General features: G+C 37.5%; 1 protein-coding gene across 1 annotated transcript in view; it reads right to left on the bottom strand.

Annotated features, from left to right (window-relative positions):
- LOC125240938 (mucin-5AC) overlaps positions 1–25,571 on the bottom strand; it is a 77,145-nt gene that overhangs the window by 3,258 nt on the left and 48,316 nt on the right. The window contains exons 3-8 of the mRNA XM_048149141.1: positions 5,518–8,434; positions 5,088–5,326; positions 4,741–4,817; positions 4,120–4,489; positions 3,903–4,033; positions 3,183–3,332 (exon numbers count right to left, since the gene is read on the bottom strand). Coding sequence (XP_048005098.1) covers positions 3,183–3,332; positions 3,903–4,033; positions 4,120–4,489; positions 4,741–4,817; positions 5,088–5,326; positions 5,518–8,434 — 3,884 coding nt within the window. The remainder of the gene's footprint in view (positions 1–3,182; positions 3,333–3,902; positions 4,034–4,119; positions 4,490–4,740; positions 4,818–5,087; positions 5,327–5,517; positions 8,435–25,571) is intronic.

Below are 25,571 nucleotides of genomic sequence, written 5' to 3'. Positions count from 1 at the left end.
GTCAATTTCCATAATGTGATTTGGCAGAATCATCGAAATGCGTAATTATCACAGAGACGACACTACTAGAAGTACTAGAGAATGAATCTGCTATCAGAAAGTAGGTTAGGTTAGGTTAGAACTGTGACCCCCTGAAAAATAAAACTGCTATCAGAAAGTAGGTTAGGTTAGGTTAGAACTGTGACCCCCTGGAAAATGAAACTGCTTGGAAAGTAGGTTAGGTTAGGTTAGAACTGTAACCCACTGGAAAATGAAAATGCTATCAGAAAGTAGGTTAGGTTAGAACTGCGACCCCCTGGACAATGAAACTGCTATCAGAAAGTAGGTTAGGTTAGGTTAGAACTGTGACCCCCTGGAAAATGAAACTGCTTGAAAAGTAGGTTAGGTTAGGTTAGAACTGTAACCCCCTGGAAAATGAAACTGCTATCAGAAAGTAAGTAGGTTAGGTAATAATATGGGCAACAATGAATATGGCAATAATTGCTTATGGCGTTTGAATATTATATTAAACCATATTATTGCACTTAATAATATGGCTAACAAATAGTATGGCATTGTATGATTATGGAAGGTAATTTTCGGATAAACAACCAGTATGTCATACAATTTTTATGGTAAACAAATCATTCGGGCAAATGAAATTCAGGCAAGTTAGATTCGGGCATATGAATATTATGTTAAATGACTGTCGGGCAAACAATAGACAACCCCTTTATGGGATACAGGCGTGATTTTGTGTGTGTGTGTGTGTGTGTGTGTGTGTGTGTGTGTGTGTGTGTGTGTATGTGTATGTGTGTGTATGTATCAGTCTGTATTTTAACATGGACTTTTTAAATGATTTTTTTACTGAGAATAGGGAACTTGACTGTTCTTAAATATTTTGTACCATGCACGAAATAAAGCATCAGATAATTATAAGAAAAACATGGACAGAAGTTATTTTTAAATCCAATTTCTATTTAATAAGTCAGGTAGAAATATAAAAAAACTGAATTGACCGTGACGTCACTCAATTCGATTTCATATTAATTCCATATTAGCAAGTCCTTCAAATTCGTTTTGACAGTTCTTAAAAAGAACCTGATTTGACTAAGCAAACAACGAACGTGTCACAGCCTGTAAGCTGAAGGCGGGGTGAGGGGGCGGGGTGTGAACCAATGGCCCGCTTCCGTAACGTCGCATGCGCTACTATTTTACTCGGCGCTTACGACCTTTCGGTCGCGATGATGAGCCTTGCATAGAGTGCATAGATTAGAAGTCGTAGTATAGAAGTGACATGGGTTTACATGGGCATTTTTTTAATTTAATGACTCTCAATTAGCGTGAGTTGTTAACAAAAAACATAAAACGCTGTTAGTTTTGTAACGACTATCAAGCTTGAAATCTGTATTTAAAACTAAACTTTTTTCACGTTCTGAATTTAGATTATAGCTTAGTATAATTTACATAATTAAAACAAAAACGATGTTTTTATTGAAATTCCATGCTTAATTATCGTTGCAAAACTGACAGCGATTTAACTTTTTTTTAACAACTCTGTGAGTCCCAATTTTTTTAAATGCCCACATAAAGCTGCATACGGACTGAGCGTACATGTGTACACGTAGCCGCAATTGGATATTAGTTATTTATGTGACATTTGCATAATGGTAGGCATTAAAACATGAGTGTTGTTTTTGTTGTGTTAATAAGATAACATGAGTGTTTTAATGCCTAATTATGTATAGTCGCATACATAACTTTATCTACATCCATGTATGTATGAGCGCGGGTTTATCGTCCTATAGAAAATTTGAATTTCGCGCGTTTTTATACTCTCATAATTTGCTTGACCGTCTACCTACCCAAATTCATTCAGGCAGGTTAGGTACTGCATTTACATTTACATACTCACATGAAATTCGACACGCGTATTGAGAATCTGTTATAGACCGACATGCTGGAAAATTGAGCAATTCTGTCAATAATAATTAAATAACCTTTTTTGCGTCGATAAATATATATAATTTAATATATGATAGGAAACTTGAACTAACTTGCGATATTGTCACGTCTGCTTTTGTTGTATTTTTTAGTCTTTGGTTTCAACGAAACATGGCCGCCGCAACATGGCGCTTCGGCATGAGTTTATATTGATACATTTTTTAAAAAGTAAGCGTGTTTAAACAAAAATACAGTAAACCTACGTATGAAAAGTCACTCCTTGGCTTTTGTTAGATTTTCCTGAGCAGTTTGTACAGTACCTCACTACACATGACGGCATTATTTAGACAAAATATTTTTGATTGTGATACGTCAATCTACCACAGCCGTTCGGCACAGACTAAGCGCGTTTGTGCTGATCGGCTCTAAGTGTTGTTACACAAAATCAAGTTGAGGTGCCCTCTCTAGTTAACATAATTACTCAAAGGTTGAATATTGTTTATTATCCGCGGAGTTCATTTATACTGGTCAATGTGGTTGTACTGAGCGGCGCCGAGGCGCGTCCATCCCTTTTTGCCTAGTTAACAATGCGATATGCTATCCCTTTCACGTAAACGACTAGGGATGGGGCCATGTTAGTTTATGTCTGTTGCGGGAACTTCGTACTGCCTTCTAGTGGGGTGTTCTGTGTTTGACTAGGAGGCAAGTAGCCTATTGTCCCAGAGCTGTAAGAACCTCTTTTTGACACATCATGACAGCGTCCACAAAACGTAAACTCGCGCAACCTAATGAACTTTGAAATAAAATCCTGTAATAATATTATAAAAATCAAGTACTTAAAAACAACATTTCGCTTACTTTAAACATAATTTAACACATGTAACATTTTGTCGGATCTTTGTTAGTGAGTATTTTACGATATTAATTTATCACGCAGGATTTACTTATTATGTCATTTATCATTAATTTTTATTTTTATACTAGTGCTGTGGCAGAGTCTGTCATATCGATTCAAATGACATTTCAGTAAGTTGATAGAAATCGTATATTTCTTTAAGCGCCTCTTTGTACATAGGGCCTAATCGATTCAACCAATTCGAAATTAATCGTTAGATTTGGCAAACGATACGTCTTAGCCACATCGTAACATACTTCAAAACAAATTTGTCAAAAAATGTGAACTTACAGATCCGGGACAATAGTGATAAAAAATGTAGGTTATCGAATAAAAGCTAATAACCCCATGTCAAGAATTTTACCTTTCCTGGAGGCAGATAGGGTAGATCGCGTTCCTTCATCTGGTGCATGTCGTCAAAGCCGCCCATGTGGCTCTTATCCAACTCGCGGAGCATGTCCTCGCTCAGCGGTATCGGCTGCTTGGCTTTGGAGCTCTTCTGTCGGTTCACCAACTAAAATACAAACAGATTTAGAATCAAACCGAGGTATAATAGCTCCTCCTGTGAAAGGGTCCAGTTAACGTCAAATTCATAGACGACTGATGTTTAAAGTAACACTTGCAATGGCGAAACTACTGTCAACTAAGCTTGACGGCTATTTATGATTTTAAAATCTTGCTTCACACTGACCGAAAATAAAACAAATGAAATTGTAGCGACGGGGATTGCCGCTGACCCACAAAAATTATAATATGTATTTTCGGACCTTTTCCTGTAAGGCACAGTCGAACAAAGTAGGTTTTGACTTCAGCTTGATACCGAAATGACATAATTTCATTTGTCATTTCTCTTGTACAGTCGAGGAAATTGATTCTTTAGCAATTTGCGGTTCAAGTAGATTTGGTTGATTCATACTAATGCTAAGAGCTGTCAAACGTAAAGTGAACCGCTAACTGCTAAAGAATTAATTTCTTCGACCGTACATGGGGCACTAACAAGGGGCACTTAAGTACCTACATAATTTAGATCCCATTGTGATATCAAAATGCAAGTTTTTATAATAAGTAGCAAATTAAAACTTACAACGGTGACACCAAATATAATGACAAAAAGTAAAGATGCCATCGCTATGACAATAACTGCGATTCCCCATTGCGGCAAGAAGGATTCCTCTTCTGGAACGACAAGCGTCGGTTCCTCCCGTTTTGGCAGTACTGAAATAAACAATCGTTTTGTGGTTATTTGTGGCACATAAATAGTAACAGACGAGCCTAGTCTAACAGTATACGTATATACAAACCTATGAATTCCGTGTACGCAGGGTCCATAACGAATTTGCCAATTTCTAATTTTCCCGCAGATTTGTCGATAGTTTTAGTCATCTTTTCATTGCTTTTCTTCATTCTCTCTTCGTCGGGCTGGTCACCCAGCATCACGTCCGGGTCCAACTCTTGCGACTCCTCCGGAACGCTCTCCATGACGGATCCTGGCTTAGCCTCGTGCAAAGATTTGTGAAACAGTTTCTTTAGTTCTAACGTGTCCACTCTCTTTTCGACATCGTTCAGCTCGATGAAATAGTCCACGAGTACGGAACCCTTACTGAATCCGTCAATCCTTATTCCTTTGTACCATTTGCTCAGAAGGTTAGATTTCGAGTAGACAGAATTGAGCTGCAAGAACATTATTTGGGTTAGTAGGCAAAGATACAGCTTCACTACTTTTAGATATGAAATGCTTTAAATAAAGTGGTGTAATGTAAATTCAACGAAGTGTGACTAATCATTTAAGTAAATGGTATGATATAATGGATCATACAAGTTAATTTTGAAAGTATGAAATCAGTCAAGGTTGTTTTACTATTATACCTATTGCTTTTGAAATAAGTGGAGCATAAAAGACGAGTGGCTACGATTATAGTTACCTCTTGTTTAACTTCTTCGGCTAATCTTTGCCATTCTTCGGTATGGTGGTCTAATAACTCCGGTACCCATGTTACGCCTGAAATAAAATAATAGCAATATTACCTACAACCTACAACATTACATAGGTGGTATCGAATCAACATTCAGGTGCATTGTGAAGGGAAGTTCTTTGGTAAATAAACGATTAAGTAGTTAAAAATATATTAAAGAAAATTACACTTGTCAGTTTTTGCGAATGGGGAGGTACATGGTCGGAAAACATATAGTGGGGGAAAATGTGAAAGCTAGTGGAAATAATAAATAATGCCAAGCTGAATTAACGCGTCGAATTTATAGTCGAACATACCGGAAACAATTTTGATAGTAGCAGCTATATCGCATTCTTTGCGGCATACGCCAGGAGTGGTGGAAGGCGGCGGTGCTGGCGTGGTCGTCGTGGTGCTGACGACGCGGCGGGTGGTCGGCTCCGTGCTCAGCTCGGGAGAAGGACTGGTGGCTGTCGCGTTCCTCTGGGCCTCCAGCAACTTCTCGATCGAGAACGGCGTCGTGGATGGAGTGGGCCAGCCGGTGAACTCGGTTGATGCTCTACGATATGAAGAGGACTAATGAGGAAGTACACAAAATGTATCAACTTATAAAATATTATATTTTTAAATTTATGATACAAAAGTACTTTCTTAGTTGCAATTTTTGGTCCAAAATGTGATTTTGTAACAAATAGAATTTATAGTAAACGTGTCATTAGAAAAATGTTTTGTTGAATGTTTCCCAATTACCTTGTCGGCCAACCTTTCTGGATCTTGGGCGTGACAGGACTTGGTCCACTTTCGCCAATGGGCCTGGGCGTAGTTTTCCGTACGGGCTTGCTTCCTGGCCTCGATGGGAACACTAGTTTAATTCCCCCAGGAGCTTTCGTAGTTGAACTGGGCGCCGTAGTTTCTTCACTGTTGTTCAATTTGAAGCCAGGCGGTAGCAAATTAGAAACATCTGCAATTTTAATACTACCCAATAGGTTGTCACCTTTTTCGTTATCAGTTTTATTTAACTTAAATCCAGGTGGTAAGAGCGCCGATATATCCACTGGCGTAGCCTTTACAGGCAGTTCCTTTTTGGGGGTATTAGTTGACGAGTTCAATTTAAAATCTTTAGGTAAGAATGCTGAGATGTCTACCTTCTGCACTTTGTCCAAAATATCTAGTTTGCTAGATTCTTTACTAGTGCTTTCTTCACTTGTAGGCAATTTGTATCCCGGTGGCAATAGTTTACTTAATTCGTCGTTTGGCACATGTTTTGAACCCTCATCTTGAGGTTTGTTTTCTTGAGGTTTGTTTTCTTTGGGTTTATATTCCTTTGGCCGGAGAGATTTAATATCTAGCAATATAACTTTGTTCTTTGAACTTATGCCTGATGAACGGCCTTGCGTATTGTTAACGATTGGTTCTTCTGTGGTAGAAGTAGGTGCACGTGTCGTGGTAGTAGTTGTAGTGCTAGTGCGTTTGTCTTTATAAGACAATCTTGGCTTATAACCAGGTGGTAACAGTCCTGTCAAATCGTCCATTACAGTCACCAATGACGGCTTTTTTCTAGGCTTAGGTGTGGTGGAGGTAGTTACTCGCGGAGTAAACTTTTTGATCATAACCGGTAAAGGTTCCGGGGCTGAACGCTCTGTTGTTACTGGAGCTTGTGTACTTTTTAAAGTGAAAATGTTCAAAGAAGTTGTAGTTGTAGTAGACGTCGTGGTTGTCGGTTCTGTGGTGGCTTCTGTTATCAACTCAATGTTTTTGTTTGCTTTATCCAACGAACCCGAAAGCACAGCACTTGATAATTCAGATTGGATACTGTCAAGTTTATCATTAATATTTTCTGTAGACGAGCTGGTAATTAATCCGCTTACTTGTTCTCGTGGATCTTGTGTAATACTATCTCCGCCCTCTTCTACGCTTCCATCGTTATCATCCTTCTCATCGGTAAGTACTTGTTTCTTTTCTTCTTGTTCAACAGTTGGGAATGGTAAAAATCGCGCCCCAGATACACTTCGACTTGTTTGTACTGAAGCCACGACTACCCAATTTTCAGTAGTAACAGGTATAGATGTATCATTGTTATTATTTTCGGCCATGAATGTGGTTTCAGTAATTGCGGAAATCTTTTTGGTACTCGGTGCATACGTCACGTCTTGTACAGATATTGTCCCGTTTACTACACTTTTTGTGGTGACAACAGATACGACTTCTTGACCAAGAATAGAAGGAGTTTCGATAGACCTAAAATCTTCTTCAGAACTCGTCATGTTATTGTTAACCGTGGTATCATTATTTGATATACTTTCAGTTTGGTCTATAAGAGGTGTATCGACAAACTGCTTGAAATTATCATCTTTCACCATTGTGTTGTTATCTGGTTTCATAACTAAAACATCAAATGATTCAGTAACATTTGTATTTGTTTCATATGTTGTATTTTCTGGTTCATCAGTAGTATCGTATTCATCGTAAATATTAGAGGTTGTAGTTTCCGTGTGCTTATTTATATGTTGAGGTGGTTTAGTCGTATGTTGCACTTCAGTACTTTCCGGTTCGTCATAATATACGTCCTCATAATCTGAATCACCCAGCGCTTCCTCGCCACTGTTCTCTTCGTGGGAATGTTCATAAACAGTCTGTGTTGTTGACGGAACAGATGATGTGGGTGGATTATGTAACTCTGACAGCATTTTAATTGTAGCATCTTTTGGAACATTACCTTCATTCATAGAAGATGCATCGGGCTTACTGTCATCTGGAATGTCTGCCAATTTGCTATTGTTAGACTTAATTACTTGAACGTCAAACGACCCTTGAGTATTTTTCATCAGTTCTCTAAACGTACTAATATCACTTATATCTTCTTCAAGTAAGGGCTCTAAGTCTAAAAGTCCTTTATATTCTGTAGATGAGGCATGGTAAGGACTTGATTCTGAATTTGGTTGCCTGAGGTTGTTGTTCCTTGTAAATAGTTTTCCAGGACCATTGCCCAACTCAGTGTTCTCTTCTTCAAATTCTGGAATGTCATATTTAGTAAATCGTGCAGAGTTCTGTTTCACATTTGGTTTTATCTTGGGGGTTATTTTGTTTGGATTGTACGTAGTGACCCTATGAACATCGAAGAGGTCTTGGTTATCATTGTCGATATCTTCATCACGAGTAATGTGCCCACTTTGACCATTACTTTTTAGGCTATTTCCGTCAAACGGTATATTTTTAAAACGTGTATTTTGCAAATAATCGATGTCAGGATTATTTATTGTTATTTGACCTAAAAATGTTTCTGGTTTTGACGGGTCATTTTGATACGCTATGGAATGTATCTGTGATACATTAGGTCGTTTAGTTGAAGCTGGGTGTACAATTTGGTAATTGTGAGGTAGCGCCGGCCTGTACTTTTGGCGTTGCTGAGGAGTGTAATCGGGTTGATTGACATAATATTGGCCTCCAGATTGACTCCTACCCGTCGGTAATTGGAAAGGCGATGGGTTCTGGTTGTAATTTGGGCTAGGGAACCTGACGTAGCCATCGCTGTAGAGAGGTTGCTGCGGCTGGGGTACTCGGAAAGAGTCCCCGTGCTCGTAGAATGTCGGCGGTCGACTCGGGAACAGAGGTGGTTGAACTTGAGCAAAGTTTTTTTCTATCGGCGTGTAATAAAAATCATTTTCGTCTGAAACAAGATAAAATCATAGTTAAGTTGTGTCATAAGTATTTGTATAATACTACTTTTACAACAATAAGTACTATCTATACGCCTCTTAAGAAGATGTAATTTTATTTGGCAAAGTAACAATACCAAAATGGTAGTACCTATTATTATTTTATTTCCGAGATATGTATGTGAAAGTTAATTGGGATTTAGATTACATTGAAAAAAAAAATAGTGGCATTTCAAATTGTTGTAAGTCGTCACCGTCAGAATTTACTCAGTCGGGATTATCAAGAAATAAGTAGGTACTATAGAAACACTTTTTCTATTATTTGTACCAAGGGAAAATCACAACAATAAGATCTTTGCTCCTCGAAAGCTAAACGAATTCAATAGCGAGAAGCTGTTGCTGCGAGAAACGATAGGATTATTAATACCCCGCTAACTAAACGCCAGCTCTCTTGTACTGGCTCAAACAACTTGCTTGGCGTGGCACAACAGTTCCTGGCGCAAAACAATAAAATTATTATTTTCGTAATCGGTTCCTTCCTTAGGAAGTAGGTAAATAGTTTAGTTTCTACTTACTTTTGCAATGAAAATGAAATAGCGAATAGGTTAAACAGTACTGGGTCACGTGGTCTATTTGTATGACCAAATTAGGCTCCAGGGGGGTCATGACCCCCATGACCCCCCCCCCTGGATCCGCGCATGTTGCAGGGTACAGGGTTTATTGTAAAATAAAAACAAACTAGCTATAATAACGTTTAATTATAATATACATTACAAAAACTTGTTTCATTTACTTGAAAATATTGGAGGTTTACCAGATATCACATCAAATACAATCATGAATGCGATGAAATAAGTTCTCAGGAATTTTATTTAAAATGTGATAAGCCTTCAGTGGATGGACTGCTTCTGCTTCTATTGTTCTCGTGCTCTTTCTTCCCATTGAAACTTCGATATTTACGCATTTTCGTCAATCCGTTTCGATTTGTAAACAGGAGCACAGATGAGGAAACAAATAAAATGATTTTCGAACATAACTGGGATTGGCTTCCACGTCGGCTTTTCTACCTCCAATAAAATTTGCACTATAAATTCACCGTAAATTCAATTCAATACTTGTATTGCATTCACGTACGGGTACAGTCAGTACGATTTTAATTTTTTTAATATTATGTTGTACCTGCTTAACAGATAAAATACAAAGAAATATAGGCATAAAGAAATCGGCTTTCCATTTGGCTTAAAGCCAATCATTAAGTTAAGAAAGTATAATATTATATTGCTCCGGTGTTCCTTTTAAGTATGTAATATCCCTGAGATTGGGGTCATATATTATTATTCGTGAAAGATAATCTAGAGGAAATTACTCGCTCACGGATCATATACCTAATTAGAAGGTGAGCCTCATCACGTCTGGTGAGGGAACATCTGGATCGATACTTAATATTGGCTTCGAAATAGGCAGACACTCATATTTTTTATGAAGCTTTTTTTTCATGTCTTATTTTTTTATTTAGTATTTTTGTAGGTAATACTTGTTCTAATGAGTAAAACGTTTCTGTGTATGGAATAAATTAACTTAAAATGTGTAGCTACAGTCAGAAATAATAGCCATTAGCCACCGACGTTCAGAACCAACTAACATTTCTGTTGAACAATTCATGGCTTCATAGAGTTGCTATGCTAAATGTTCGTTTAATTTAAATTAAATGCATAAGTACTGTGGCGCTTGGTTATTCCTAAACAACTACTGCACACCAAATAACACACTTCGCTGCACAAAGGATAGAACGGAAGCCTTTTAGCTATCACTCTCCTGTCTGTGTACTCTGTAATACTCTGTATGCTCCAGTGTTACCATCTACGCTACGCATTATTTACGCGTCTGGGCGAGCGCAATGAGATACACAATACACGGTACATTCGGTGATGTGGATTTGTATTAATAATGCTAGAATAGGAAGATTGGGCCGAGCTAAACAAGTATTATAGGTCTAAATACCTAGTTGGCTAATCTAAACAAAATCATGTTTTATGCATTTATCAAGAGAGTTATTTTACTAAGTAGGATAAATACTTGGTAAATAACTATAAATACAAGAGACACCACAAGGTAAGTAGCCGAATGGCACAAACGCTCACGAAACGAAACGCTAGATATCTAACGGCCTAGCCACGACAATGGTCTGCGGCGAGCGGGGCGGCTGGGCTACGCGGGAAACGCGCGCGGGCGCTAGCCATGCCACGTACTTTTACGCCGCGTCTTGCGTGAGCGACGAACCCGCGACGGCGACGCGATGCGATGCGATGCGACGAAATCAAACCTTCTATCTCTATGGACTTGTCTTAGGTGGGCGACGGAACGCGACGGCGATGCGACGCGACGAACTAGCGATGAACATGCGAATGTTAAGCGACGCGATGCGACGCGATGCGATCAAACCGCTGTGTTCATATGGGAGTGTCTTGCGTAAGCGACGGCCCGCGACGGCCCGCGACGGCGATGCGACGCGATGCGATGGCGATGGGCGCGCGATCAAGCTATTTGATTTTTAGAAGCAAATTCAATACGTAGAGAGGTCGGACTAGAGAAATAACGATTGATTACTAGTCTCACATTTCATTCTTTATATTTTCTTATAATAAAAATTCAAAATACTCAAATTAACATAAGTTGACCAAAGGAGTAATGTGCCTAAAAAGTAAGGAAATTACAACTTTTGTAACTTGTATTGACAGCCTTTGATTATGTGCACGGTGATACGAGATTGTCTGCGTAAAATATTAAAATTTAAGTGTGAACTAAAAATATGAAACACTAGTGCGATGACCTTACGATATATGTACTAGCACTTGACTTTGGTGAATAGGATCACAAAATTAACTAGTTATTACAACGGGCTCGTAGCCTAGCGGTTTCGACGTCTGGACGCCGCGCCAGCGGTGTGAGTTCGAACCTCGACTGAGGCGTGCTTTTGCAGTTTTATTTTGGTTTCTTTTATTTTCTATTATTTGATTGTTTACTTTTTTCTTTCTTATTTTTATTTTATTTTTAATAACTCCGGCTTTTATACTAACAAGGAAAGGTACCCATACAAAAAAAATATAATTAGACTACTCTTTAAGGGGCGTTCATTGTAATTCCTGCGATTCCTGCATTTATTGTAACTCTTAAATAATAATATTATCCTAAACCAGAACTTCTTGTTGCCATATAAAAAAAAATACATATAAGACATACCTTTGTGTCGATAGATATTTTTCAGTACAGATGGTGTTTTTTTTACGCACTAGTGCAAGAAGTGGTTCATTATATGCCAGGTCGAAACTTCGGAGGCTCATCTGTACTGAAAAACGTCGTACGATACACGTGCGAAAAGGAAATTCGTAACTCGTGTCGATTTAAAACACTCCCTTCGGTCGTGTTTTAATTTATCGCCACTCGTTTCGAACTTCCTTTTTTACGCACTTGTATCGTAATGTACTATTTTAAAGCACATAAAATTCGAATAAAATACACTGCTGACACAGGCCCGCTCACTGCTCAGGGTGGCTAGCCGAATGGCACAATCGCTCACGAAACGCTCACGAAACGAAGCGCTAGTAGATATCTATTCCAGGCCCCGTAGCCGAATGGCATTTCTCCGACGCCAAACGAAAGCGATACGCCGCTGGCTCTGTCGCGCCAATACGCAAGCGCGATAGAGATAGATATCTACTAGCGCTTCGCTTGAGCGATTGTGCCATTCGGCTAGCCACCTAGTTCAGTCTGCGCCCAGCGCTCATAGACAGTGGACCTACGTTCGATAGTCCGGCGCACCGTGCTCTCGTAAGCGTAAGCAGCTAGATAGTTCTGAGAAGTGCTGTATAGGTACTGCGACTAAACAAATCTTGATCCTGTTGGTGGCAAACAGGCATACGGTTCGCCTGATTTTTACACATGCAATTTTATCCAAGAAATTTTACTTGAAATCTGATGAGAGTTTGAATTATTATTATATTTCGGGACCAGGGGACCGATTTTTGAGTCTCACGCGTTCGAATTCAGAAAATTGTCACTGAAAATACTAAGCAATTCACTGTTTTCAACCGGTATTTTAGTGACAAATCCCATATGTAAGATTCAAAAACCGGCCCCCAGGATGAGGTTCTGGTTTTCATGGTGGAGTCAGGATATGGTCAACAAAACTGCTATTTTACTCATAATAACTCCACTATGTTTGGGCTTATTACATTTGGGCTGATGAGCAGCTTCGATCTCGATGATGTCCAAGGTCACATGATCGAGTCAGGAAATGAATAACAGAACTGCTATTCTACTTATCGTAACTCGACCATGTTTGATCTCATTAGCCGGGCCAATAACACATGTAATTTTATGCACACAGCTCAGCTCTTTGAAACTGTTTATTTTAAGTTACTTACAATTAGTAGGTACCATATAATAATAATATATTCTTATCTCTTGTAAACTTTACAAAAAAGTTAACACATGAAACCAAAAGAATTGTTACTAGCAATTAAATTCAAAACTATCAAGATCATTCTTGCCTGTGTGTTGCGTTACCGGTGGCTCGCGTACCGAGCACCAACGCCATCTATCAATGGCTATTTCACGAAATTGATGAACGCTCTAAGGAATAAGGGCTCTTAGTGTAGTGGTTATGCCAGTCGACACTAGATGGCAGCATTAAAAAACACTGGGTTACACTGTATGACATTTTTTCATTTCAACATTAAGTAAATAATAGCATTCGTTATAAGTAAATAGTATACGTTAATTCGTCGCTCAGTTTTGCCGTCAAGGACGGACAAATAAATAGACACACACACACTTTCCCGTTTATAATATTAGTATGGATTAAAATAAACATTAAGTTAATAAAAACAAAATGCAGTATTATTGTGTGCTACTTAAAACTTTCCTTGTTAGTATAAAACCCGGAGTTCTTAAAAAAAATAAGAAAGTAGAATCTTAGAGAAAGAAATAAGCAGGTAAACAAAATCAAATAATCCATACTGATTAAACTGGAAAGTGTGTGTGTGTCTGTTTGTTTGTCCGTCTTTCAAGAGAAGCCGCGGGCAAAAGCTAGTAGAACATAAAAGAAAAAAAGTAAATAAAAATGCAAAAAGATTGCGTGAGCCGAGATTCGAACTCACGACACTCATGGCGCAAACGATTCCACCTAGAAGTCAAACCCGCTAGACCATTTGCACATTGTGAAAGACGGCGAATCTTGTGATTCTAATCACCAAAATGCTAGTGCCGAAGTTTCGCGCGATGGATACGCGATGACCTTGAGCCATCGCCGTCGCATCGCGTCGCGTCGCGTCGCGTCGCCCGTCGCTCACGCAAGACGGAGCGTTAGAAGCGGCGGCAGGGCCTAGGAGCGGCCAGAATGTTCTCATATTTAGAAACATGTTTTTTACTGTCGAATATGACTCTAAAGTGCATAGAATGCTTTAATTAGTCAGTTACGTCTTGTACAAGAGAATATGTGTGATGACTAAGTACATGGAATTTATTTTATGGCTAGTTAAATGATACTTAATATAAATAAACACTTAAAAAAAATTAAGAGTAAATACGAATAAATAGTATACAAAAATATGTTTGAAAACATTATTACATACTACATACGCGAAAGTACAATTAAATTTTCATTAAATAAAGGTTTCGTGTTCAAGACGCTCATAATAAAAACAAAATGTTTTGTTTCGCGCGGAATCGCCAGCCCCATCTAGCCGCCTAGGCCGGTCGCGCCGCTGTAATGTCGTGGCCACAGACCAATACAACAAGACGGCCCTTACAGGGCGACTCGCGGTCACCAAGCATACGACAAATCAGGTGTATAAAAGTTTGAACGCGCGCGACACCGATCAGTAGCGCCCAAGTATACGACCCGCTAACAGTGTTCGTGTCCGCTCGGGAAAAAATCTTAAATAATTAAATTTGGTTGCAAACAATGGTCTCTTGCAGCATAAAGTGGTGTGGCAAGTCTTCTAACACTTCCACATATAAAAAAGGTGGAATAACATTCCACAGTTAAGTCAAATTAATTATTTTGTTGAATATTGTTTATTATCCGCGGAGTTCATTTATACTGGTCAAATTGGTTGTACTGAGCGGCGCCGAGGCGCGTCCATCCCTTTTTGCCTAGTTAACAATGCGATATGCTATCCCTTTGACGTAAACGACTAGGGATGGGGCCATGTTAGTTTATGTCTGTTGCGGGAACTTCTTACTACCGTTCGTACCATGTGCTACCATTTTATGAAATATGAAAAAAAGCAGATTTGTAATTGTGAATAATTATCTAGAATCTGTAGAGTCTGTAGTGTTATTTAGTTGATTGATTAGTTTAGAATATTTAGTTGGTAATTTAATTTAGTAAACGTAAGTAAAAATGCACAGTTTAGTTATTAGTTAGTAGAATGATTTTTATTGAGGTGCTATCACAATCATCATCATCATTCATCATGGGAGCCTGGGGTCCGCTTTGGAAACTAATCCCAAGATTTGGCGTAGGCACTAGTTTTATGAAAGCGACTGCCATCTGACCTTCCAACCCGAAGGGTAACTAGGCCTTATTGGAATTGAGGTCAACATCATAATCAGATATGAAATTTAATCTATGGCCACGTTTCTGGTCCATCAGCAGATCAGCTCCATGATACCATAATATTGCATCGTCACATGATTTACACAATTATGTGTGCAAAATTTCAGCTCAATCGGTTAAAAATATCTGCTTTAAAAGTAGCATGATTTCACCCGAATATACTAACATTGCAAGTTAAATAAAAGCTTGCAAAAACGCCTAACTTGCGCATTTCTTACCATTACCTGTAGAAATAATACTTTATAACTAAATAAACATAAATAAGTTAGAAAAACTGCTATAATATTATAATTTGTTGCAAAACAAATTCACCACAGTACTGGTACCGGTACCATTGTCTATAATAGACATGTCCCATTCCCATCCCTACGGCTAATCGTAAAGGCGCGCCATTATCTGAAACAACCAATGGCAGCACCGTGCGCTCCCGCCTCACCCCGCAAGGATTGGTGATTTGCGTCTCGAACAATATAGAATAGAATAGAATAGAAAAACGTTTATTGCAGAAACCATCATACAGCATCACATACATTTAAAAAAAAAAGAGAGAAAAAGAGAGATCTTATGAACTAAATACTTAAAACTATATTGCTTATTACAATACAACAAAAGATGCTGATGCTGCAGATAGAGGCCACAAAAGGACTCCACTCAGCATATGCTCCAGCATATAATGCTACAGCGCTGGTCTTCCGTGAAGCCAATATCGCTTGCATTAGGCTTCTAGAGGGGTGTTCTGTGGTCGTGGCGGTGCCCGCGCGGCGCGCTACAGTTGTTTGAGTCGCGCGCCGCCCCGCGCGCCGCTCCCGCGGGTAGGCCCGTAAAAACCCGCGCGCGATTTCGAACAGCGGCAAGGTCGTGGCATGCCTCGCGCGCGCTGCGTTTTTGTTTTTGTGACTTACCGCTTGCCGCTGCCGCAAGACGCCTTAGACCATTGTCGTGGCTAGGCCGTAACTCTATCGCTCTTGCGTATTGGCGCGACAAAGCCAGACTACCTTTCGCGGCGTTTCGTTTTCGTTTCGCGTCGCATAAATGCCATTCGGCTACGGGGCCAAGTCGGTTATTTTAGTTGGTAATTGCTTTTGTGATAAAATATTAAATTTATGAACTAAAGAACAATTTAAATATCAGTAACCTAAAATCGGCTTCTTATTACAGCCATATTTTCTGCGTACCTATAATTAGTAAGATTGTAAAAATAATAGTCTATCTATTTATTATGTGATGATAATATTAGTTCTTAACATATCCCTATTAGCTGCTTAGATATAATCATCTTCACACATTTCTGGTGGAAATTTAGCCATAACGATTTTCCTCGTATCCCAAACATCTTATCTACAATATTATTTATTTATTGACCAGGTCAGCATAATCTGCTTTTCTTCAATAAATGAGGTTTAAAGTAGCAATTTTTTTTTGGAATTTGTCTAAATTGCTGATATGCGAATTTATAACATCGCTCTTTGCAGATCCAAATTTCTATTTTCGTATCTTTGCAGCTTATCGCCATAATACACTAAAGGCTAGACCATAAATAGTTCAGTATTATCTGGTGCCAGTGGAATATATATTCGAGCAGGGAGCGCCTACAATAAAAACAAGCCTTAAGTGCAAAGTCGAGTTTTGGCGCTCAGATATCTTGAATTGTGAATACTGGCAACAGAAAAAGGAGTAATTGATTGTTTTGTCTTTCAAATGCGATCGTCTTCGGCGTGAATTCAATGCTTTTGTTGTTTTCTTCTAAAGCGGCACCGATAAATATCAATTGAACAGATAGAACGCAATCGGAGCACTCACGGGAAAACTGATGCAAATGGACTTTTTATCCTTTGTATGTTTTTGGTATAGGTAAGTAGCCACTTTGTACTGTTTTTTTATGTTTTGGACGATTCATTTTAATCACCCCAGATTTTAGCAATTATTTCTAAATTTAGCGGAACCGTGCACCTAAATCACGGGTAATTAGAAAGGCACATGTAAAGGGACATTCACGCACGTGATGTTCATGGAAAGGGGTTTAAAAGCTCTTTATAACGTTCAGAGCCAGACCGTGTTTTGAACCCCGTTTAACGATAAACAACGATCATTAAATTTAAAAAATGTCACTACCGTGTCGTTTTAAGGACGTTTAGCTCGAGCGCGGTGCTCGGGTCGAGTGGCAATAGGTACCTACATTTGCATGGTAAGCGTGGCCACTTGTCAGGGGTTTGCGCGTGTGAGGTTTAGTGTCGGCTTTTCTCACAAAAGTACCAAGACCTGCATCATATCGTCTGTTCGTATTTCGCTTACACTGGGATAAATATTTAATATAAACTGTGCAAATCTTTTTTTCAATTACTTATAAGACAAATATGTCCATTGGGATAGAAAATATTAATTATGTCTATTTTCTAATACGAATGATGCTCCAGGCAAATGAAATGACAAACAGCGTGAACTTTATTATGGTTTTAATCTGAGACAATTTATCATCTGTGCAGTTGTGTCTATCAAACTCGGCCTGAAATTAATAACGCCCACTTATTCATCTCGAACTTATTTTAAATTGCTTCGAGAAGTGTAATTAATTTCGTAGGACGGAAGTCAATGGGATTCCTTTGAAATATTCTTGTTAGAAATATATTGAATTACTTAGCCACAGGCCACCAATTTATCTGAAGTAAATACGAAACAAATTCCGAACAGCTGTTCAGTTTGTATATTAATTTGTGTTAAGCCGAAAATTGATTTACATACTTTGCTCCACAACAAGGACCGCTTACAAATTACCACGCGCCTTCTTGGGACAGTCAATGAGCAATGAGCATGGCTTTACTCGAATGTTCTCGGTATCTAGCCGAAAAATGAAGTACGATTTTAGACTAAATGAGTGAACCAAATTTAATATGAGCGGTGATATCTATTCTGGTTGACCGGAACGTGGGTAAATAGGGCATCTTCATAATTTTTTTGTACCTAAATGAATATTTTCACAAGTTCATTTCGCACCTGAATATGACAAAAATGATAATAATATATAAGCAGTGCTGTAGTTTACATTTATAAAAGCCAATTATATTTATTAATTTAAAAAATCTTTTACACAAACCACACACAACAGTTACATGCATGGTCCTTCTTAAAGTATGAGAAATATGGTTTAAGTATTATTATTAAATAGGTCTATTACATAAAGTTATGATTATAAATCGAATCTGGCCTAGTAAACTACAGGTAACACCCGAAACGAATTGGCACAGCTTGATTACGAGATCTATTACATATAACAATCATGAAATAGAAAGGTATTCGATCAAATCTGGTAAGTATTGATAATTTTAATAACTAGTTACGACCGGTCTGACCTTATGGGTCGACTCTGTGTCCGAAGTCCCAGGACTGAACACTTTGAATCTCGGTAAGGGAATTTATTTGAGTGACGAATAGGTACCAGTATTTAATCCTGAGTCACGGTTGTTTTCTATTAAATTTAATTATGTACTTATTTAAGTATGTATGTATGCCAAGTAGGGCAGATGAAAGATGTCCCCTAATATTTATTTAATTTTTATATTCTATCTTGTACGAGCAGGAATTATTGTTCCCGATCTAGCCGATACAATAAATTATAATATTATATTGCCCAGGTATTTTTTTTTGATAGAACAATTTGATTTTTTTATAGACTTCTTTCTTTATAACTAAACAACATTGTATGTTTATTTAAGTTCTGTCTAGATGCTGCATGACAAGTTTATGCAGAAACGATGGATTATGCATGCACCTCAGCGAGCTGAGAGCAACAATACTTCGTTATTAGCATTGTTGGATCTGTATTGCTATTCGACAGCATATGGCATATCAAAACAATACTGTTTTTTATTTTTTTAAATAGGTATGTTTGATTTACGAATATTTATCAACCACTTTTGTTCTCATAATTGTCGATATTGCATTTTGTGCTTCCATTTCAGGTATACCAGCTACACCATGCATAGCCAAGATGCCAATCACATAGTAGTGCAAAAATAATCGGCATTTCAGACGCCACGCAGCTTGCAACGTAAGCCAGTAATTACCGTCTTGGCTAAGATCCGCCGTAGCCACTAAATTAAAATCATTTCAATTCTTCAAGGACAAACAAATGTAGGTAGTATTTAAACACGTCGGAGCACTATCATACTATTCAAAAGTTGACGAATCTGGTACATAGGTACGTAGGTATCCCGTTTTACTTGTTTGAGGCTCAAGTAGGTAGGTATGTTTAACGCCTGTAAAAACTGGCCAATTTTTGACACTATTTGTAACAAAAAAAGGTAAGAAAGCGTAATTCAGCCTTTCATATCCGATGGTTTCGGGACACGAGGGGAAGGAGGGAGGAAGGCGAGCGATTCTGCCTGATCTTCAATTAGCGAGGCACCTCACGTTCGAACTCCAAACATTTGAGACAAAGACTCCCCGAGTCATCACGCCCGTGTCTACTGCGGCACCTAATTATAACTGTCACCCACCAGTAAACGTGATTTTAATGTAATTGTGAACAATTTTCCAATAGCATATTTTTGATGATAGATGCAAACTAAGTAGGTACCTATAGATCTTTTTTTATCTAAACATTTTTATTCGTGTTGATGGTAAGTATAAGAATTAAGTACCTATACATGTATTATTTTAGACGAGGCAAATTATACAATAAATAAGGTACAGCGGGGCAAATCTCGACTGGAGGGCAAATGTGGAAAAAAATGGATTACTGGGGGGCAATTGTAACTAATCCGTTTTTTCCATTATTACTCTATGATGTTGAGTTCTACATGCATCCACTGAACACGCCTATCATATATGACCGGTGGACACTCTATTTAATAATGCAAACATTGTAAATCATGGAAAAAATGGACCAGTTACATTTACCCCCAGTCGAGATTTGCCCCGCTGTACCTAAGTAAGAAACAAGCACCATCATGGCTTAGTTTTAGACCTATTAAAAATTCTTCCATTTAACGTTTAGGTAGGATCATGAATGTGAGTATGAGATATGCTCGGCAAGTAACCTAAGAGGTTATTACTTAGAACTTGGCGTATAACCTAGACTAAGTATACCAGTTACTACCCTACAACTTCACGTTCCGGTCTAGAGATATATGTGCAAATGTGGTTTAACTATGTACAACTGAGAAACAACTAGGTAAACTGCCATTTACAGTACTTGTATTCGAGATGAATAGTTACATTTAGTTTAATACAGCGGAAAGCGGTCCTGAGTACGGTCATTATCACTTGGGAACTGCGAAATTCTATCCGAAGCATAGAGGAATAAGTAAGGGGAGAGTTGTAAACTCCATACATCAGTAAATGCAAGTTATTTGTAATGACATGTAGCGTCATTCACGCGTCAACTAGCGTAAATGATCAGTACTGCTACTTGTCTATAGATGTCGCGACGAACAAAAAGTCTAATGCTCAACAATTTTTAGCTAATATTACAATTACTCAGTACTCTGTTTTCAATTACTTCTGCTTGTAATATAAGTTGTAAAATGTTTTAAGATTACATTTTTGGCAGACGCAACACTGTTGGCACCTAGTGTCGAGTAGTGGCACTGCTCGTTTAAGCTATTTGACGCGTGATTGACGCGTGAATGGCGTTAGATGTCACTACAAACAACTTGCATTAACTGATGAGTTACAACTCTTCCCACTTATTCCTCTATGGTCCGAAGTCCGAACAGGCTAGAAGTACACGTGAATAAAATATGTAGCGCCAGCCGGCTAGCGCTCGTGACTCGTGGGCGACTCGCCACCTCGCTTAGTTGTCCAACTACGAAATCTACCTTTTATTCAGCCATAGAGAAATAAGAATAAAGCGCTTGCTCCATGCATTAGGTACTTCAGTTTTCGTACCAAAACCACTATATGCTACTTAACCCTTTTTTAAAGACTCTCAATCTTATGTTATTCATTATTACTGTTCAAGGAACCGAAAAAAATTATGCCATATTTTATTATGACTTGAAAACCGCAAAAAATATTTTTAAAGTATATACTTTTATTTAATCAGGCAAAAACAACATCAGCCATGTTAATCTATAGATTATCTGTGCTTGTCGTCAATGTCGTCATTAGGATTCTGGAAAAAAACATTTTCTGACATTTAAATATAAGGCACAAATTTAATTTATGATTCAACATAGAGGTTGGAATCCTTTGACTCCTATGATGTGACTACATCGCCAACAGCGTTTTCGGTGTGCCAAATTAAAAAAAAAGCATAATCATTTTTGGTTAAAAATATGTAGTCATCATGCACTTTTAATACCTCAAGCCTATAAATATTGGTTTCTTAAGTCAAATTCTATAGAAAACAATAATTTATTGTGCCAATTTTGATATGAGTCTAGTAGCCTATTGGCACACAAAGACGTCGCGGCAATTGAAAAGTCTAATGGTACTCAATAGTGAACAATTTTCGGCAAACATAAAGGAAGTATTTGAACTCCATTTTCAACTTTTTCTACTTGTAATATTAGTTGAAATGGTTGAAACTTTTTTAAAGAGTCGCCACTCTTGTGACATCTAGTGTCAAGTAGCAGTAACTACTGATGATATGGCTACTCGATGCTATATGTCGACAATGAAGATAACTGTGGATGAATTATGGTTTTGATACGAAAGCCGATGTATGTAGGGAGAACTCTATACTTCTTATTTCTCTATACATATTAGCTTAATGCAGTTATACCCGAACAACATTAGCCTCCCGACTCCCGATATTACATACTGGGTATTAATAATGAAAAATGTAGAACGATCGCTCGGCGCAGCAGCTTATACTCGTATGCTGTAATATTGTATACTCGTACTTTTCCAATCATATCGAAACCGCAAGAGCTCTGTAACTTTTCCAGGGGCACTTAGGTGAATTAGTTCAGCAACCTATAATACCTAGTATACCTACATATGCATATTTTGTAGTATGATTAAAAAGGAGGGTAACATTATATTTACATTCTTATATAATTTGTGTAGATTGTCGGTATAATTTTGCTACGGCATTTATCAAAATAAAGTTTTTCTACTCCCGAACTGTTATTCGTCATTTACAGGGTCGTGCATAGATATTTAAAACCATACATAAAAGTATATTCCCCAAAGCCAGCGTCCGCCGGCTTTCCACGCATGCGCGCAGTATCGAAAAAACTGAAAACGCATTGTTTGGCTCTGTAACCATGGCAACGCATTGTTATTGTAATGTCACGCTATTACACTATATACATCGGGTTGGCTCGCCAATACACACCGCACGTCCGTGCTCCATCGCACTCGGACACCGACTGCCATATGTACTCGAGACACCTATACACTACATCCCTTTCTTGTTTTAATTTTTTTTTTTTTATAAATATTTAAATAATAGGTCAATTTAGTTTTAATTCAAATACTTGCCATGCTGTGCCGTGTATCTTTTTTTTCTTTTTAATGAACTACGTTTCTTCTAATTGTCTGCCCACTTTCGTCATTCCTAACTTGATCATCTCCGTCTTTACCACTTAGTACTGTATGTGAAGTAGTTATAATTAGGGATTAATTTTCTATCTTTAGTCATATGTTTAGGACATTCCGGTCTGAGGGTTGACTCAGAGCGGACGCTGCACCACCACGTGCAGTGTATACTCAAACATACTTGTGTGTTTTATTAACTACAATTCCTAGATGTCAGTCTCACTCCTTCTTCTTTAAATCTGTTACCTTTTTCAATTCAGACTGTTTTGAACACTAGATTAGTACATTTTTTTTTTATATACATATATGATTGTTTTTTTTTCTTTCTTCAATAGCATACAATATAATTGTACAATGCAAGCACCGCACATTTCTCGCGTCAGCATTAAAATTAATATAATTATGACTTGATTAGAATTGCTTTGCATTGCTTGATTGCATTTGCATGCATTTAGTTATGTTTTATTGCAAATAAATAATGATTGATTGATCGCTGTATTTGCGATTACGCTATACATCGATTTATGCATTAGTTTATGTTTATACGTGCTCCTAGCTAGTACTCAGTATACCTTGGTTATCAATAAATTTATAAGTGTATCAAAAATCAGTGTTTCTATCAAGACTACCATCAACCATCAAGAATCATATCATCTAAGGTGTACGGCTCGTACAATAATATTTCACTAATTTCATACCTTTTCATGATTTACATTATTATTATTATTATTTTTTTTTAATAGGTCGCTTGTCAGGCGTCTAATGTATAATAGGTAATTATTGATGATAACATTGATAACTGATTGTATCGGCCCTATACTTCATTATATGCACCTATTATTGCTAGTAACTAGTAAATAGTACATATAAGTATTTAGTTATAGAACCTAATGTATCTGGAGCCTCGTCTGCCGACAAACCATACTCTGGTTTGACAGAAGATAAATTTAGTTGTAGGTTTAGTTTTTGAATAAACATTTATTTCATTTTATTTCATTTTTCATTTCATCTAATGCAATTCATAATACTTACGGATATTATAATGTTTAATTAGATCTACTCATAAATTTAATTATAAATTGCAGTGCATAGTTATTAAAACTTTTACTGTCTACTGTTTTTTTTTCTGGATCGAAAGGGCTCGTGATTCATTGCGTTGTAATACATAGAGATACTATATAGAATATGCATTAAAATCCTATTCAGGGTCACGTATCCACTTTATCGTTTTATTGATTTTGTTTCATCATGATCAGCTTTCTTTCTCGTAGATACTTTGTACCACACAAAGTAATCAACGATTAATTTTCTAAAATAGATAGCTGTTCATATACTATTTAAGAAGTGCTTACCCAATTGACCCAATTATACTAACATCTGATTTATATCTACACAGTATGTATATATTTTAGATAACACTTTTCTTTTAAAGTATTTTATCAACATCTTTTTTTATTATTATTATCTCTTTATCTATCTTAAGATCTTAACTCTTAGGCTAGGCTATTTTATAATATGATTATTAAAGAAATTACAAAACCACTTTTTTTTTGGCTGATTGGCGATTGACCATAGTCACACCTGATGGAAGGTGAAGATATAGTCGAAGATGGAGCTCACCGATTCAGTAATACTTAGCATATTCACTTTTATCTTAAAGAGACCGAGGTCGTATTTTTCTGGGAACATCTATGGTGGGAGTGCATTCCATTCCTTTGATAAAATATTATCTAAATTATTACCCAAATATTATCTCCTTCATTTACTTTCTTTGCGCTGTTAACCGAACAAATCAGCATGCCCATGCCCATTTACAAGGCATCAAGTCATACTGAAATTGACCGGAGTAACAGGAGTAACAGAATACTTATACAGCTCACCGAACTACGAGGTAACTACCTCGTAGTAGGTAAGCACAGTGTTTCTCCCCAGGTACCACGATTGATTTAAACATATGTTTGGCTGATTCAATAAAATATATTTTAACAAGTTTGACCTTGTTGTTTGGTTCGTACAAATTTGACTTGTATCATCAATATTGTGATTTATTCCCTTTACTAAAATACTATTGTTTCAAACAGATAAACACGCAACAAGACGAGTTTGTTAGATTCACAAGGCAAATTTCTCTCAGTTGTACCCTTAACTTCACATCCGTCTATCAATCCATTTATATATAGAATAGAATCATGTTCCCTAACTTCTAAATAATGTGCATTGTAAGTAGTTAGGTACCTAGATAATTGACGTGAAGCATTGAAATCTGTGATTATTTAACATTTTACAATCACTACAGACAAAGCTGATTCAGCCGCTGACTGTTGTCCTTTTATTCATTTTCTTGACCAGACGAAATAAGGTCACTAGTGAGATTTATTTTATAAATTTACAAACTTAGGTTACTAGTTCGCTTGGAAAATCTTATACAAATTTAATATGTATTCACGAAAGAGAGACCACATTTCAATATCCTCCCGTGAAATTACGCAAACAAGTTCAGCATTTTTATTTCTTATTTTTTTCTTTATTAGTTCAATAGAGGCTCACAGATCCATTAGTTTATTTGTTTTAACTGGACACCTGACTTGTATGAGATTCACCTACATGAATCTCTGCAGTATGTACCTATTACCCTAACTGATAACGAGTACCTTCAGTACCAATATATTTTTGTAATGATTTTCAACTGACGTAGATTGTCTTTGAAAATCTATCATAGATCAACTTAAATAGGCATGTCTTTCTCTTGAGGTCACCCATACTGACAAAGCCTTGTTGACGGTAAGCAGAGTTAGCAACTTCTTTTTTTTCCGCGTTGTTGAAATGTATCAAGCGTTCGCTTAATTTTATTCAATTCAGCTGCACCACTACGTGTTTTTTTTATATACAATGCAATGTCAAACCAATGAACTGTCTTTATTTATTTATTTTTTTCACTCTTTTCACTCTGATTGACGTTAGCGGCATCTAGGTATATAAAGAGTGCTCTTTTCCAGCGCTCCCACCGAACTCCTACTGATGTAGGATCACCTTCGCTGTCA

Source organism: Leguminivora glycinivorella, chromosome Z (genome assembly GCF_023078275.1).
Source record: "Leguminivora glycinivorella isolate SPB_JAAS2020 chromosome Z, LegGlyc_1.1, whole genome shotgun sequence".
Taxonomy (NCBI): Eukaryota; Metazoa; Arthropoda; class Insecta; order Lepidoptera; family Tortricidae; genus Leguminivora; species Leguminivora glycinivorella.
This window is presented reverse-complemented; position numbering and strand designations above follow the sequence as displayed.